Raw genomic sequence first — 16,115 nt, 5'->3', positions numbered from 1 at the left:
TACTTCCAGTCTCAGGTGGCTGACAACTTCTGGCCAGCCGCCTGTGCGCGCTGGGGACTTTTCCGTCCCGTACGCTTGTCCTGACCCGTGCTAGAGAGGGCAAGCCCCGCGTCCGCCCCTGCGGAGCAGCCGAGCTCCGCCGCCGATGTTGCCGAGGAGCAGCGCGGAGCGGGGCCGCTCCGGGCGCGCCTTGCCGTGCCCCGCCGGCAGGGCAGGGGGCGCTGCCGAGCCCGCCCAGCGCTGCCGGGAGCCTGGGACGCTATGGCGGAGGCCTTGGGCGCTGGGCCCGAGTTCCGCCGCCCGGCGCCGCCGCCGCAGACGGGCTGGGAGCGGCTCAGCGAGCTCTGGCAGCGCGAGTGAGGACCGTGCAGGGCTGGGGCTGGCGGGCAGCGGGGGGCAGCCGCCATCGCGGGGCGCCCGAGCCTCTCTCGCCGAGCCCCGGGCCCAGCTCTGCCCTTCCCTTGCAGCGAGCGGCAGCAGCTCCCGGAGGAGACGCTGAACATCTTCAGGGCAGCCTTCACCGCGGGGGTGGCCGGCTGGCTGTACGGCGGGCTGCCGGCATTCCGCCAGGCCAGGAAGGCCTTCATCGATGGCAGCCACGGCGAGCTTTTCCAGAACCGCGCCGATGCGGTGGTACGAGCGGCCCGGCGCGGCCTGCAGCGCCGCCCTTGGGGCCCGGGGAGCCGCCGGGGGGGCGCACGGGGGGCATGGCACGGCGGGGGCGGGCAGGGCATTGCCCCTCGCTGCGGGAACCGGAGCGTCCCTGGGCCCCTGCGGGGCGGGGGTGTGTGGCGTCTGCCTTTATAGGAGGGGAAGCTGGCCCAGGGACTCCTCGGGCCACAACCACCAGAGCGGGAGAAAGAATGACCTTGTGCTAGGGCGAGTCCCGGGCAGCTCGGGGTGGGCGATGAGCGGCCAGTGAGCCTGCCTGGAAAAGGCTTTCACCCTTGGAGTTTTACACAGTGTGTGGGCAAGAGTCCTTGCCCCAGAGTCAGGCTGGGCTTGGCTTGTGCCTGGGAGCCTTTTGAAACCGTGTTAAACTCTTGCACCTTGCAACACAGAGCGTTTTGGACATTCTGCAGGTGCATTGGAAGTCTTTCCATCAATTAAGATGCTGGTTAAATGGATTATTAAGAAGGAAAGCCCTTTAAAAGTCTACCTGATTTTTACTTCCTTCACTATTTGGATTTGGCTGCAACTGCACCTTGCAACACAGAGCATTTTGGACATTGTATAGGTGCATTGGAAGTCTTTCCACCAATTAAAATGCTGTTTAACTGGATTATTAAGAAGGAAAGCCCTTTAAAAGTCTGCCTGATTTTTACTTCCTTCACTATTTGGATTTGGCTTGCAACTGCATCTTGCAACTGCACCTTGCAACAAAGCACATTTTGGACATTCTGCAGGTGCATTGGAAGTCTTTCCATCAATTAAAATGTTAACTGGATTATTAAGAAGGGAAGCCCTTTAAAAGTCTGCCTGATTTTTAGTTCCTTCACTATTTGGATTTGGCTTGCAGCTGCACCTTGCAACACAGAGCATTTTGGGCATTCTGCAGGTGCATTGGAAGTCTTTCCATTAATTAACATGCTGTTTAACTGCATTATTAATAAGGAAAGCCCTTTAAAAGTCTGCCTGATTTTTACTTCCTTCACTATTTGGATTTGGCTTGCAGCTGCACCTTGCAACTGTACCTTGCAGCTGCACCTTGCAACACAGAGCATTTTGGGCATTCTGCAGGTGCATTGGAAGTCTTTCCATTAATTAAAATGCTGATTAACTGGATTATTAAGAAGGGAAGCCCTTTAAAAGTCTGCCTGATTTTTAGTTCCTTCACTATTTGGATTTGGCTTGCAGCTGCACCTTGCAACACAGAGCATTTTGGACATTCTGTAGGTGCATTGGAAGTCTTTCCATCAATTAACATGCTGGTTAACTGGATTATTAAGAAGGGAAGCCCTTTAAAAGTCTACCTGATTTTTGCTTCCTTCACTATTTGGATTTGGCTTGCAGCTGCACCTTGCAACACAGAGCATTTTGGGCATTCTGCAGGTGCATTGGAAGTCTTTCCACTAATTAAAATGCTGGTTAACTGGATTATTAAGAAGGAAAGCCCTTTAAAAGTCTGCCTGATTTTTACTTCCTTCACTATTTGGATTTGGCTTGCAGCTGCACCTTGCAACACAGAGCATTTTGGACATTCTATAGGTATTATGGAAGTCTTTCCATTAATTAAAACACTTCATTCACTCTTTGGATTTGGCCCTCGCATAGCAGCCAGCAAAGTACTGGTGCCTGGCATCGCTCAGCTCTTGTGCTGTCTCTCCTGTGTATCAGCGCCCAGGCCAAGCACATGCACCACAGGCAGGGGAAGAGAAATTTGTTTTTCTTTCATGGTATTACTTGGAGTATTTTTAATGTTTACTGAGCTTCTGTTTCTCACATCATTTTTAAGAGCCACTTACTGCCGAAGTTTGAAGCGCCAATGCTGAATTGCAGAGCTTGATAGTCTCTTAACATTTACATGGTGGTTGGTGCTTATTTGTTAGGGTTATTGTTTATTAGGACTTGCAAACTTGTAATAATTGACAAGTAGTTTTCACTTTGCTTCCCCCCATTCATGCTGTCCTCAGAAAGCTCTTGCTGTCCCTGCCCCAGATGCCTTTTGGCACTGGGATTAGAACAGTGAGTGGGGTTAAATCTTGGTTTTTCCATTGGCAGCTGGGGTAAAGGTGAGCAGCTTTCCCTGTGGAGATGGCTGACTTCACAGTATCACAGTGTCACAGTATCACCAAGGTTGGAAGAGACCTCGCAGATCATCAAGTCCAACCCTTTGCCACAGAGCTCAAGGCCAGACCATGGCACCAAGTGCCACGTCCAGTCCTGCCTTGAACAGCTCCAGGGACGGCGACTCCACCACCTCCCCGGGCAGCCCATTCCAGTGTCCAATGACTCTCTCAGGGAAGAACTTTCTCCTCACCTTGACCCTAAATTTCCCCTGGCATAGCTTGAGGCTGTGTCCTCTTGTTCTGGTGCTGGCCACCTGAGAGAAGAGAGCAACCTCCTCCTGGCCACAACCTCCCCTCAGGTAGTTGCAGACAGCAATAAGGTCTGCCCTGAGCCTCCTCTTCTCCAGGCTAACCAATCCCAGCTCCCTCAGCCTCTCCTCGTAGGGCTGTGCTCAAGGCCTCTCCCCAGCCTCGTCGCCCTTCTCTGGACACGCTCAAGCATCTCAATGTCCCTCCTAAACTGGGGGGGCCCAGAACTGAACACAGTACTCAAGGTGTGGTCTAACCAGTGCAGAGCACAGGGGCAGAATGACCTCCCTGCTCCTGCTGGCCACACCATTCCTGATGCAGGCCAGGATGCCACTGGCTCTCTTGGCCACCTGGGCACACTGCTGGCTCATGTTCAGGTGGGTACCAATCAGCACCCCCAGATCCCTCTCTGTCTGGCTGCTCTCCAGCCACTCCGACCCCAGCCTGTATCTCTGCATGGGGTTGCTGTGGCCAAAGTGCAGCACCCTGCACTTGGAGCTATTGAACGCCATCCCTAAGGGTCCAGGGTACCATTGCCAAGTGACCCATTGCAAACATGCCAGGCTAGTGGTGCTGGTGAAGGGCTGTGATCCCTAAACTGCCTCCTCTCTCCCCTAGCAATCTGCACATCGGGCTGGGCTCAGGAGTTTCCTCCGCTATGGCTGGCGCTGGAGCTGGAGAGTGACTGCTTTTGTGACAATATTCAAGTAAGTGTTTCATGACAGTAACGGGAGAGGAGCTGGCTTGTGCTTAACACACTAGTAGCAGGGAGCTTTTCATGCTGGCAGTGCTTACAGCTCCTCCAGAGCAGTGGTGAATGCTTGAGGCTCAAAGTGCTCTGTTAACAGTGAGTTGATTAGTAAGGTGTGAGGGTGAAAAGGGTTTGCATAATTATCCCAAAGTTCAGGGCTTCTAAGGAACCAACACAAAAACTAAAGCTGGAAAAGCCACATTCCAGGTATCTACCTCATACCTGAGTACTCTCCTTGCCTCGAGGGCTTCTTTCTGCTTCATCTCCCTTCTTTTTGTTGTTTTTCTCTTGGAGAGTGTTACAGTGTGTTGACTGCTTCTGGAAGAGCTTATCATAGAATCAGGGCACCACAAGGATCAGACAGTTCCAACTCCCTGCCATGGGTAGGGACACGCTGCGCTAGATCAGGCTGCCCACAGCCTTACACACCTCCAGGCATGGAACCTCAACCACCTCCCTGGGCAACCCATTGCAGCATCTCACCACTCTCATGGTGAACTTCCTCCTCACATCCAGTCTGAATCTCCCCACCTTCAGCTTTGCTCCATTCCCCCCAGTCCTGTCACTCCCTGACAGCCTAAAAAGTCCCTCCACAGCTTTTTTGTAGGCCCCTTTCAGACACTGGAAGGCCACAAGAAGGTCACCTAGGAGCCTTTTCCTCTCCAGCCTGCACAGCCCCAATTCTTTCAGTCTGTCCTCATAGGAGAGGTGCTCCAGCCCTCTGAGCATTTCTCCCTTCTTGTTTCATGACATTACCCCTAGTTTGCATATGCTAGCATTGCCCAACAGCTCTTTGCTCTTGTCCACAAATGATCATCTCATTAAGCAGTCACTGGGCAGACCTACCAGTTGTATGTACCTCTTTAGGTCTTCACATTTTTCCTAAGCACACAAGCAAGGCACATTTTTTTCCTAAGCATCAGTGGTTCTGCTTCCCTGTTTTTCTCCCTCAGATGGGTCACTGCATATCTGACAGTATCACATCAAACTGAACACACTCTTCTGACTAAACACCTCTTAAACTAGGAATAGCCCCTTCCCTGATGTTCCAAATGGTAAATTTATGTCTAGCCCTGCACTGCACTGGTTACATCTGCAGGTATGTTCTATTTACATTCCCCACCTGCTTTTAAGACATCAACAGCTTTCATAGAATCAGAATCAGCCAGGTTGGAAGAGAGCTCCAAGCTCAGCCAGTCCAACCTAGCACCCAGCCTTGTCCAGTCAACCAGACCATGGCACTAAGTGCCTCAGCCAGGCTTTTCTTGGTTTGTATTTCTGTCTACCTGATTGCTTTGTTCCTTTCTGAATTTCTTTGGCTCTTTTTGGGTCAGGATTTGTCCTGAGGTTGTAGTTCACTTTTCTATCCTGCAAGTTGGGGTTTCTTGAGCTGTTCCTGGGCTTGACGTGCAGGCTTGTCATCTTCCACCAGGTGTCTCCCCTGCAGTCAGACCATCCTCTTCACCACCCATTTGTAACAAGCTTTGGCGTTGTTCTCACTCCACTCAGCTGAAGATTTTATCCTGCTATGGAGCGACTGTTTAGTGTTACCCCGGGCAAAGGCTGAAGGAGAGAAAGATTGCTCTTCACTTGTAGAGGACATGCAGGAGGCTCATAAAATGCTGAGGAGCATGTAGCTGCTGAGCTGAGAACAGGGAGTGTTTTGAGGCTTAACTGATGTCTTTGGAAGAGAGAGTGTACCTACCCTGGTAAGAAGAAGACTGGATGACCCAGCTGGCATCATGAGTGACTTAGCTGTAGTCTGAGGGGCTGTCTATGAGGCAGGATCTTGTAGCCAGATGGGGTTGGTCTCTTCTCCCAAGCAACCAGCAACAGAACAAGAAAGGACAGTCTCAAGTTGTGCCAAGGGAAGTCTAGGCTGGCCATTAGGAAGTTGTTGTCAGAGAGAGTGATTGGCATTGGAATGGGCTGCCCAGGGAGGTGGTGGAGTTGCCATCCCTGGAGGTGTTGAAGCCAAGCCTGGCTGGGGCACTTAGTGCCATGGTCTGGTTGATTGGCCAGGGCTGGGTGCTAGGTTAGACTGGATGAGCTTGGAGGTCTCTTCCAACCTGGCTGATTCTATGATTGAGTTTCTGGGGGTAGAGGTCTTATATCAGGACAGACTGACTGAACCCCATCATTGCTTAGTTCATTTTATCCTTGAATATACAACCAAAAAAATTGTCTGTGATCAGAAAAAGAAGGACTGCTCCAGGTCCCAGCCAAGACTCTTGGTTCTCCCTGGCCTCTGGCTGTGCAGCTGCCCGCAGTGAGCAGAAATCAAGGCACTTGTGTGCTCTGGTCAGATGGGCTATAAGGCAGCTAGAGGCGACCTGAGGGTTGTCTGAATGAAACCCAGCTTTATTTCAGTGTGTGTTGCTGCCCATCTTTTCCCCTGTGCAGCTGCTGACTTGTGTGCCCTGTGTTTGCAGCGTGGTGAGCACCGGGCTGGCTGCCTACCGCGACAAGACCACCATCGGTAATTTTGCTTGGGCAGGAGGTAAGGCTGCTGAACCTTGTGTGCTGTCCTCTGCATCAGCAAGGGCCATGAGCAGAGAAGCAAAAGCTCCTGGGTGTGACCAGTTGTCTAGCTTCTCTGCTCCTGCCATTGTCTGCTGGTTTGAGGCTGGTTGGAATGTGTAAATGAGAGAAATTAGATCATTGGTTGTGAAAGGAAAATGATGGTGAGGTTGGTGTAATTTATTGGCTTGCTCAGAGGGATAAAAAGCTAAAATGTAAATAATCTTTCTCAGTCTGGTCTGTAGCTGGATCTAATCACTTCTTCTTAACAGCAAGCTAGGAGCAGGTGTGGAGCTGTTGGAGGGTAGCAGAGCCCTGCAGAGGAACCTGGCCAGGCTGCATGGGTGGGCAGAGGCCAATGGGATGAGACTGAACAAGGCCAAGGGCAGGGTCCTAGACTTTGGCCACAACAACCCCAAGCAGCACTACAGGCTGGGGACAGAGTGGCTGAGAACAGCCAGGCAGAGAGGGAGCTGGGGGTGCTGGGAGAGAGGAGCTGAAGAGCCAGCAGTGTGCCCAGGTGGGCAGCAGAGCCAATGGCATCCTGGGCTGGCTCAGGAGCAGTGTGGGCAGCAGGACAAGGGAGGTTCCTCTGCCCCTGTACTCAGCACTGCTCAGGCCACACCTTGAGTGCTGTGTCCAGTTCTGGGCTCCTCCATTGCAGAGAGATGTTGAGGTGCTGGAAGGTGTTGAGAGAAGGGCAGCAAGGCTGGTGAGGTGCCTGGAGCAGAGCCCTGTGAGGAGAGGCTGAGGGAGCTGGGGGTGTGCAGCCTGCAGCAGAGGAGGCTCAGGGCAGAGCTCATTGCTGTCTACAACTTCCTGCAGGGAGGCTGCAGCTTGGTGGGGTTGGTGTCTTCCGCCAGGCATCCAGCAACAGAACAAGGGGACACAGTCTGCAGCTGTTCCAGGGGAGGTCTAGGGATGTTGTTAGGAAGTTCCTGGCAGAGAGAGTGATTGGCATTGGAATGGGCTGCCCAGGGAGGTGGTGGAGTCGCCATCCCTGGAGATGTTCAAGCCAAACCTGGATGGGACACTTAGTGCCATGGTCTGGTTGCTTGGCCAGGGCTGGGTGCTAGGTTGGGCTGGCTGAGCTTGGAGCTCTCTTCCAGCCTGATTGATTCTATGATTCTGTGAACTCCACTTTATTGTCTTTCCATTAGTCTTGCCTCACAGAAAACAGCATAAGCTTTGCTGCTTGCTTTGTCTGTCTGGGAGATAGAGAGGGAGAAAGCGGCGGGGGGGGGGGGGTAGCTCTTCTGGGCAGTTGCCTTTGTGCAGGAGGGAGTTTGGATTTCTGTGTTGCTTCTAATTTGTATGTAATTGTAAACACTTGTACATACTGTGTATATATATGCTTCTAAGTTTTGTCCTGCTGTAAGTAGAGCTTCATCATACTTTGGTGCCGCAATGAAGGGACGGGGCAACGGCTTGATGCAAGCCAAAAATCCACTTTATTAGAAAAATAGGCAGGTATATATTGTATCAGAAGGACTAGCATGTTACTCACTGATTGGATAGAATTACAGTAAAAGTTAGTAACTACTATATGATTGGCTGATACTCTGCTCAGGCCGAAGACGCTGTTTCTACTTTCTTCTCTGCTCCTTGATATAAGTTGCTATGCAACTATCTGAGCAGTCCTGACCGCAGGATCTTACTTATCTTACTCTTCTGAGGTCTGTCTGACCCACACATTGCATGCCCAAGGTCTATACTGTATTTTGTTTTGTCTCGGGCAGCTGTTCCCTGCTAACAGGCCATTCCCTTATTCCTACACTTTGGAGCCATCTGAGCTAGTCTGGTACATTTCAGTAGTGTAGGGGGAAAGTTCCTAACCCATGTCACATTGTGACTTCACTCCATTAACTTCTGCATGCCTTGGTTTCTCACAGAGATACACTGATGTGCTTGTGAAACCAGTGGGGAGTTTGCAGAGAATCACAGAATGGTTTAGATTGGAAGGGACCTCAAGGATCAGCCAGTTCCAACCTCCTACCATAGGCAGGGACACCTCCCACTAGAACAGGTCACTCAAGGCCTCATCCAACCTGGCCTTGAACACATCCAGGGAGGTTGTGGAGCACAGAAGCACCCAACGTGATCTTTGATTACGTTGGGTGCTTCTGTGCTCCACAGCCTCCCTGGGCATCCTGTGCCAGTGTCTCACCACCCTCACTGCAAACAACCCTTTCCTAACATCTACTTTGAATCTCCCCTCTGCCAGTTCAAACCCATCCCCCCTTGTCCTGCCATTACCAGACCTTGTCAATAGTCCCTCCCCAACCTTCTTGTAGCCCCCTTCATATACTGAAAGGCCACAATAAGGTCTCCTGGAAGCCTTCTCTTCTCCAGGCTGCAGAGCTCCAACTCTCTCAGCCTGTCCTCAGAGCAGAGCTGCTGCAGCCTTCAGAGCATTCTCGTGGCTACTCCACTTCCATGTCCTTCTTGTGCTGGGGGCTGCAGAACTGCGCCCAGGACTGCAGGTGGGGTCTGAGGAGAGCAGATCCATGCTGCAGAATCCCCTCCCTTGCCCTGCTGCCCACACTGCTCTTGCTGCAGCCCAGCACAGGGTTGCTGTCTGGGCTGAACTCGCACTACAGGCCTATGTTGGGCTTTTCAGACCCCCAGGTCCTGTTCCTCAGGGCTACTCTCAGCCATTCCCCACCCAGCCTGGAGTTGTGCTTGGGATTGTGCCCACCCAGGTGCAGGACCTTGCACTTGGCCTTGTTGAATGTCCTGAGGTTGGCCTGGGCACAGCTCTGCAGCCTGTCCAGGTCCCTCTGGATGGATCCCTGCCCTCTAGCAGGTTGACTGTGCCACACAGCTTGGTGCCATCTGCACACTTGCTGAGGGTGCACTGATTCCTCTGTCCATGTCACTGACAAAGATGTCACACAGCACTGTGCCAGCAAATACTTGCAGGAGTTTTGGGGATGAAGAATGGTTGCATAGGGTGAAGCAAGGCTTGATGCATAAGCTGCTCTCATGACCTCATTTGTCAGGAAGAGCATTTCTTGTTTCCACTCTGCAACAGTTCCTCATGCTGTTTATAACCTGCCTTTTGAAGCTTCGTTTTGCATATCTGCTTTTGGCAACAGGGCCCCGGGGAAGGGGTCAGCTTGTTCAGAGGTATAGACTTTATTGCCCTTACAGTTAGGTACATGCTTTACTGATCTATTATAGAATCAACCAGGTTGGAAGAGACCTCCCAGCTCAGCCAGTCCAACCTAGCATCCAGTCCTGGCCAATCAACCAGACCATGGCACTAAGTGTCTCATCCAGTGTTTTCTTCAGCATCCCTAGGGATGGCGACTCCACCACCTCTCAGCCACTCTGTCCCCAGCCTGTAGTGCTGCTTGGGGTTGTTGGGGCCAAAGTGCAGAACCCTGCACTCGGCCTTGTTCAATCTCATCCCATTGGCCTCTGCCCACCCATCCAGCCTGGCCAGGTCCCTTTGCAGGGCTCTGCTACACTCCAGCAGCTCCACAGCTGCTCCTAGCTTGGTGTCATCTGCAAACTTACTGATGCTGGACTCAATACCCTGGTCCAGATCATCAATAAAGATATTGGACAGGACTGTGCCCAGCACTGATCCTTGGGGCACACCACTGGTGACAGCTGCCAGCTGGATGTGGCACCATTCACCACCACTCTGGGCCTGGCCCTCTAGCCAGTTCTTGACCCATATCAGAGTGAATCTGTCCAAGCCATGAGCTGCCAGCTGTGCCAGGAGCTTGTTGTGGCAGACAGTGTCAAAGGCTTTGCTGCAGTCCAGGCAGACTCCATCCACAGCCTGCCCCACATTCACCAGGCAGGAACCTGATCATAAAAGGAGCTCAGGTTGGTCAGGCAGGACCTGCCCTTCCTAACCCATGCTGGCTGGGCTGACCCCTTGGCCATCCTGTAGGTGCTTTGTGCAGCTGCTTTCTGCCTTACATGGCAGCTACTGTTACTAACTGGTGTTGACCAGAAAAAAGAGAAAAGAAGAGAGGGAGGGCTCCTGCTGCAGCCTGGAGAGAGCTTGGGTTTGCTTTCAGAGATAACTTCCTAGCACTTCCCCAGGAGTGGTTCTGCAGCAGAAGGAGCTGTGTGCAGTGCACTCCTGCAGAGACCATGCTGACTTGTGTGCTGAGAGTTGCCCCTGCTGGCCGCAGTGCTTGGTTTCTGCTCTGCTGAACGATGTCAACTCATGAAGAGAAGTGCAGCAAAGCAGCTCCTTCCCTGCAGCTGTGTGTGAGTGGCTGGTGGGGAGGCTCTTTGTGGTTTCAGTGGCTTTGTGTTGTTTTGTTTCAGCCTTCACAGGAGCCCTTTTCCGAATGAACTTGGGCCTGCAGGGACTGGCAGGTGGCTTCGTGTTCGGCACAGTATGTGGGTGAGTTGTGACTACTGCTGCTGAGTGATAGAGTGCAGCTGCTCTCCAAGGGTGCTGCTTAGGTGGTGGCCACACACACCAAGCCATGAATCACAGATGGGGCTACAGAAGCTTCCCTTCTTTTCCTGGAGGCATTTTCTGTATCTCTCCTGGGACCTCATGATGATGCCTTTCCTTCCAGCCTTTATAAAGCTCTTAGGTTGTTTCTTCTTTTTCTCTTGATCTGTGTTTTGTGGCTTCCTTGGTAATGAGAACTCAGTACTCTCACTAGAGTAGTAGAGGAGACACTAACTGCTGTTACACAGGAAATTGTGGAGATGGTTTATAGACATCACCTGTCCCCTTTTCTTGATGTGCTCACTGATGAGCCCAATGGGTGAGTGCAGAACCAGTGGGCATCTTCTGGAAGGAATTGTGTTGTCTGTGGGTAAAGGCAGCAGTGTAAGACACAAGTTTTGGGCTCCCTTCTCAAATTCCCTGGCAACTGCTCCTGTAGCAGCTCAGAATCCAGTCAGTGCCCAAGGGGTGTTTGGTGTCATGGTGGCACACTGGGAACTGGCAGCCTCTAGGTTAGGATTAAATGTAAGAATAATCTTAGAATCAGCCAGGGTGGAAGGGACCTCCAAGCTCATCCAGTCCAGCCTAGCACCCAGCCCTGTCCAATCAACCAGACCATGGCACTAAGTGCCTCAGCCAGTATTTGCGTGAACACAGGCATCCTGGGCTGGCTGAGGAGCAGTGTGGGCAGCAGGACAAGGGAGGTTCTTGTGCCCCTGTGCTCAGCACTGCTCAGGCCACCCTTTGAGTGCTGTGTCCAGTTCTAGGCTCCTCAAGTCAAGAGAGATGTTGAGGTGCTGGAAGGTGTCCAGAGAAGGGCAACGAAGCTGGGGAGGGGCCTGGAGCAGAGCCCTGTGAGGAGAGGCTGAGGGAGCTGGGGGTGTGCAGCCTGCAGCAGAGGAGGCTCAGGGCAGAGCTCATTGCTGTCTGCAACTCCCTGAAGGGAGGCTGTAGCCAGGTGGGGTTGGGCTCTGCTGCCAGGCAAGCAGCAACAGAAGAAGGGGACACAGCCTCAAGCTGTGCCAGGGGAGGTCTAGGCTGGATGTTGTTAGGAAGTTGTTGTCAGAGAGAGTGATTGGCATTGGAATGGGCTGCCCAGGGAGGTGGTGGAGTCACTGTGCCTGGAGGTGCATGGTCTTAGTGCCATGGTCTGGTTGATTGGCCATGGCTGGTTGCTAGGTTGGACTAGCTGAGCCTGGAGGTCTCTTCCAACCTGGCTGATTCTATGATTCTGTAATATATAAACCTCCAGGCACAGAGACTCCACCACCTCCCTGGGCAGCCCATTCCAATGCCAATCACTCTCTTTGGGAAGAACTTCCTTCTAACATCCAGCCTATGTCTCCCCCAGCACAATCCAAGGCTGTAAGGTGGCACATTTCTTTGTGTGTCTTACACTTGTCTGTCTCTTAAAGCACCGTGGGGCATGGAGGAACCAATCACAGGATGTGAGGGGTTGGAAGAGACCCAAGGAGATCATCCAGTCCAACCTCCCTGCCAGAGCAGGACAATCCTATCTGACACAGATCACAGAGGAACACATCCAGACAGGCCTGGAAAGGCTCCAGAGAAGGAGACTCCACAACCTCTCTGGGCAGCCTGTGCCAGTGCTCTGGGTCCCTTACAGTAAAGAAGTTTCCCCTTGTGTTGAGGCAGAACCTCCTGTGCTGCAGCTTACACCCATTGCTCCTTGTGCTATCCCAGGCAGCAGTGAGCAGAGCCTGTCCCCCACTCCTGGCAGCCCTCAGATACTTATAAACATTTATCCAATCCCCTCTCAGTCTTCTCTTCTCCAGACTAAGCAGCCCCAGGTCCCTCAGCGTCTCATCATGAGGCAGTGCCCTCCAGCCCCATAATCATCCTTGTAGCCTTCCTCTGGACGCTCTCCAGCAGACCCCTGGCTCTTCCTCAGAGCCCTGTTCACCAAGTCAGTGCCCTAACTCTGGCAAAGTCTGACTTTTCAAGCACAACTGGGTTTTTTTCTGAAAGTACTGACTTGTGAATATCCACACAAGTGGATTTGGGGATCCTACCTGGACAAGGGAGAGAGCTTTTTACGCACTACATAGCACTGTCAGGCTTGTGTGAGCTGTGAGCATGCATGGAAGCTGCCTGGGCAGCTCTACCAATGGAAACACAAACACCTGCAGAGGTAGGTCAGAAGATAAGCAGGAGTGTGAATAAATCATGGGTCTGAGGATCTAGAGGAGTTGCTTGGGCACTTTAAGGTCTTCTGCTACTTTGCCCTGTGGCTGCCTGTCTGAATAAATGCCAATTCCATTACTGAAGGGGCTACAGTGAGTCACAGCTGAAGACAGGCTGTGCTTGTTGGCTGCCAGTAGAGCAGGACTACCTTAGTCTGTGGTGTGTTGTGAGTACTGGGGAACACTGCTCTGGTCTTGTGGCTGGTCCCTGCATGCTTCTTTTGCTGATGCTGGTAAGTTACTGCTCTTGTGTGTCCCTTTTGACTTGTGATTTCTCTGTTCTAGGATCCCTGCAGGAGGCCTCTTAATAATGATGCAGAAGCTTGCTGGTGAGACCTTGCAGGAGAAGAGAAATCGGGAACGCAGGGAGCTGTATGAGCAAAAGTTAGCAGAGTGGTAAGGAGCAGCCCTGCCCCTTTGAGTCTGTGTCTACACAGACACACCTTGAGTGCTGTGTTCAGTTCTGGGCCCCCCAGTTTAGGAGGGACATTGAGATGCTTGAGCGTGTCCAGAGAAGGGCGACGAGGCTGGGGAGAGGCCTTGAGCACAGCCCTACGAGGAGAGGCTGAGGGAGCTGGGATTGGTTAGCCTGGAGAAGAGGAGGCTCAGGGGTGACCTTATTGCTGTCTACAACTACCTGAGGGGTGGTTGTGGCCAGGAGGAGGTTGCTCTCTTCTCTCAGGTGGCCAGCACCAGAACAAGAGGACACAGCCTCAGGCTGTGCCAGGGGAAATTTAGGCTGGAGGTGAGGAGAAAGTTCTTCCCTGAGAGAGTCATTGGACACTGGAATGGGCTGCCCGGGGAGGTGGTGGAGTCGCCGTCCCTGGAGCTGTTCAAGGCAGGACTGGACGTGGCACTTGGTGCCATGGTCTGGCCTTGAGCTCTGTGGTAAAGGGTTGGACTTGATGATCTGTGAGGTCTCTTCCAACCTTGGTGATACTGTGATACAAATGTGTCTGTGTCTCTGGTTCAGTCTTCTAGATTCACAGAATGGCTTGATTTGGAAGTGACCTCCAAAGGTCATCTAGTCCAACCCCCCTGCAGTCAGCAGGGACGTCCTCCATTAGCTCAGGTTGCCCAGAACCCTGTCAAGTCTGACCTTGAGAATCTCACAAGAATGGGACCTCAACCACCAGCCTGGGCAACCTGTTCCAGTGTTCCACTACTCTCATGGTAAAGAAGTTGTTCCTAACATGTAGTTTAAAGCAGCCATCACACACAGGCTTTCTAAACCTTGGTTCTTCTGTTCTTGCTTTTTGGTGTGTTTCACATAACCACTTAATGACCTATTCATTTAGTCTTCCTAGCCTCAGATGTTGCTGCTCGTTTTGTAACAGGGTATTGTGTTCCAGATTGATGCCCCACCCTGACCCACTGACTTCTGCTTCTGTTCATCCCTTCTGCAGTGGCTGCAAAGATGAGAAGGACAAGCACATTAGCATTTCTTTGCCAGAACTGGGAGAGGCCAGAACTCTGGCTTTGCATTCATTGCTGCCTTCTTTCCCTCCCTGTTAAAGGGCTTGGAGAGAAAAGGCTGTGACACTGCTTTTGTGACTTAAAAGAAGTCACAAGTGATGCCTGTCATGGGAGAACCTTTTCTAGAGCTGGGGTTCTGCAGCAGTGCCTTTGTCAGGAGGATATGGCATAAAAGGATCTTGCACTCTCTCTTTTCTCATTAGGCAATCCAGGCTCGATGTCTTAGGCCAAACAGAAAGCAATGCCCAGGGAGAGTCAGAGACGAGCAAGAGAATCTAAGAACTACTGAGTCTTCCCCAGACCTCTGTTGTAAGCAGCTACAAAGACTTGGAATCTGCTCACATTAAGTCTTCAGTCCAGGGGTGATGGAAGTCTTCTGTGAATGCAGCTATGTCCTATGCACTTGTGAAAAAGCATTTTGCTGAAAACATCCGTGGATGTGTACTACTGTACAAGAGCTTGGAAGTGCCAAACATGTTCCACCTGGATTCAGGAAAAGCCTGAAATGGAGACTCTGCAGACTAGAAACCACCACCTAGGTTTGGCAGGGGTCAGTGGCTCCCCAGAGCCTTGTCTGGAACCCATTTCACTGCTGACAACGCCCAAACCACCACTGATGCAGAAATAATGGAGAGTGTGAATAGTTTAGATGCTAAAAGTACCCTTGTTCCAAAAGCCAATATGCTCTGCAGAAAGCTGCTCTTCAAACAGTGCAGTCAGTAGCAGTGGAAGTGGTTCTCCTCGTCACCCCCCTGACACAGCCTGGCTTGGCCTAGGCTCTTTTAATCGTGGGGGTTTCTTCAGGCCTCTCATTGCAAAAGCCCCACACTTGTTTGCTACAGTGCTTGGAGTCTTTTGCTGTGTTGGGGAAGGGTGGAGGAGCTGGGAATGATATGGAAATACCCTGAAAAGGACATAGTTTGGGTTCCTCAATGAAGTGTGGTTAAGGAGGTTACAGAAAATGCTGACTTGTGGGGTGGTGGTGGAAGAATTGATGCTGTGGACAGTTTTAATGATGATGAAATGGCCTCATTTGAAGATTGGGAATCAGGGGATTACCTTTGGAGGAAATGTGGTCAAAGACACTCAATAAAGCTGTCTAGCAGTGGTGGTTGTGTGCCTGTAACCTTTATTTTAGTACACCGTGTACTTCATGTTAGTATTTCCATTGGAAAAGGTATCCCATGAGAACAGCTCTATCAAGATCCCACCAGTGAGCAGTAAAGCTTGGTGGTGTTGCCAGGTGTTCCTCTGTCTGGGCAGTAATAAAGACAAGAGCCAGGAGGATGCTGACTGTTCACTCTTCTGTTCCATTTGGATCAGCTGTTGAGTGCTAGCTGTTAGCCATGGGTAGGGCTGGAGTTAATGCAGTACCCAGAAGGGTCAAGGGGCCTGGCACCACTGCCAGCAAAGCAGAAGGGCTGAATTCTGTTCCCCTTTCTTTGCTGGAGGATTTTTTTCCCTACTAAAGGGAACTGCATCCAAGCAGGAGAGTTGGATCTCACTCCCACAAGAAAAGAGCATTCAGTCTGTTCTGGCTGAATGCTTTTCTCTGTTACAGCTGGTTACTGTTGATTGAAATATGAACAGTCAATTCCACAGAGCATATTTCACCCACCCAAAGCAGATTTTTGGCACACCTTTTCCTCCAAGAAGGTGTTCTGTTTTCTGCCTTCTGAAATCAGTGTTTTGTTAAG

General features: G+C 51.7%; 1 protein-coding gene across 1 annotated transcript; it reads left to right on the top strand.

Annotated features, from left to right (window-relative positions):
• The first annotated feature begins 217 nt into the window (after positions 1 to 217).
• TIMMDC1 (translocase of inner mitochondrial membrane domain containing 1) lies at positions 218 to 15,526 on the top strand. Its single transcript, XM_064152274.1, has 7 exons — positions 218 to 356; positions 468 to 633; positions 3,657 to 3,745; positions 6,222 to 6,289; positions 10,603 to 10,681; positions 13,228 to 13,338; positions 14,622 to 15,526. Exons 1-7 carry the CDS (start codon positions 262 to 264, stop codon positions 14,695 to 14,697), a joined length of 684 nt encoding a protein of 227 aa, XP_064008344.1. The 5' UTR covers positions 218 to 261; the 3' UTR covers positions 14,698 to 15,526.
• Positions 15,527 to 16,115: the final 589 nt, after the last annotated feature.

Source organism: Pogoniulus pusillus, chromosome 12 (assembly GCF_015220805.1).
Source record: "Pogoniulus pusillus isolate bPogPus1 chromosome 12, bPogPus1.pri, whole genome shotgun sequence".
NCBI lineage: Eukaryota > Metazoa > Chordata > Aves > Piciformes > Lybiidae > Pogoniulus > Pogoniulus pusillus.
Note: the sequence above shows the minus strand (reverse complement) of the source record. Positions and strands in the feature narration are given on the sequence as shown.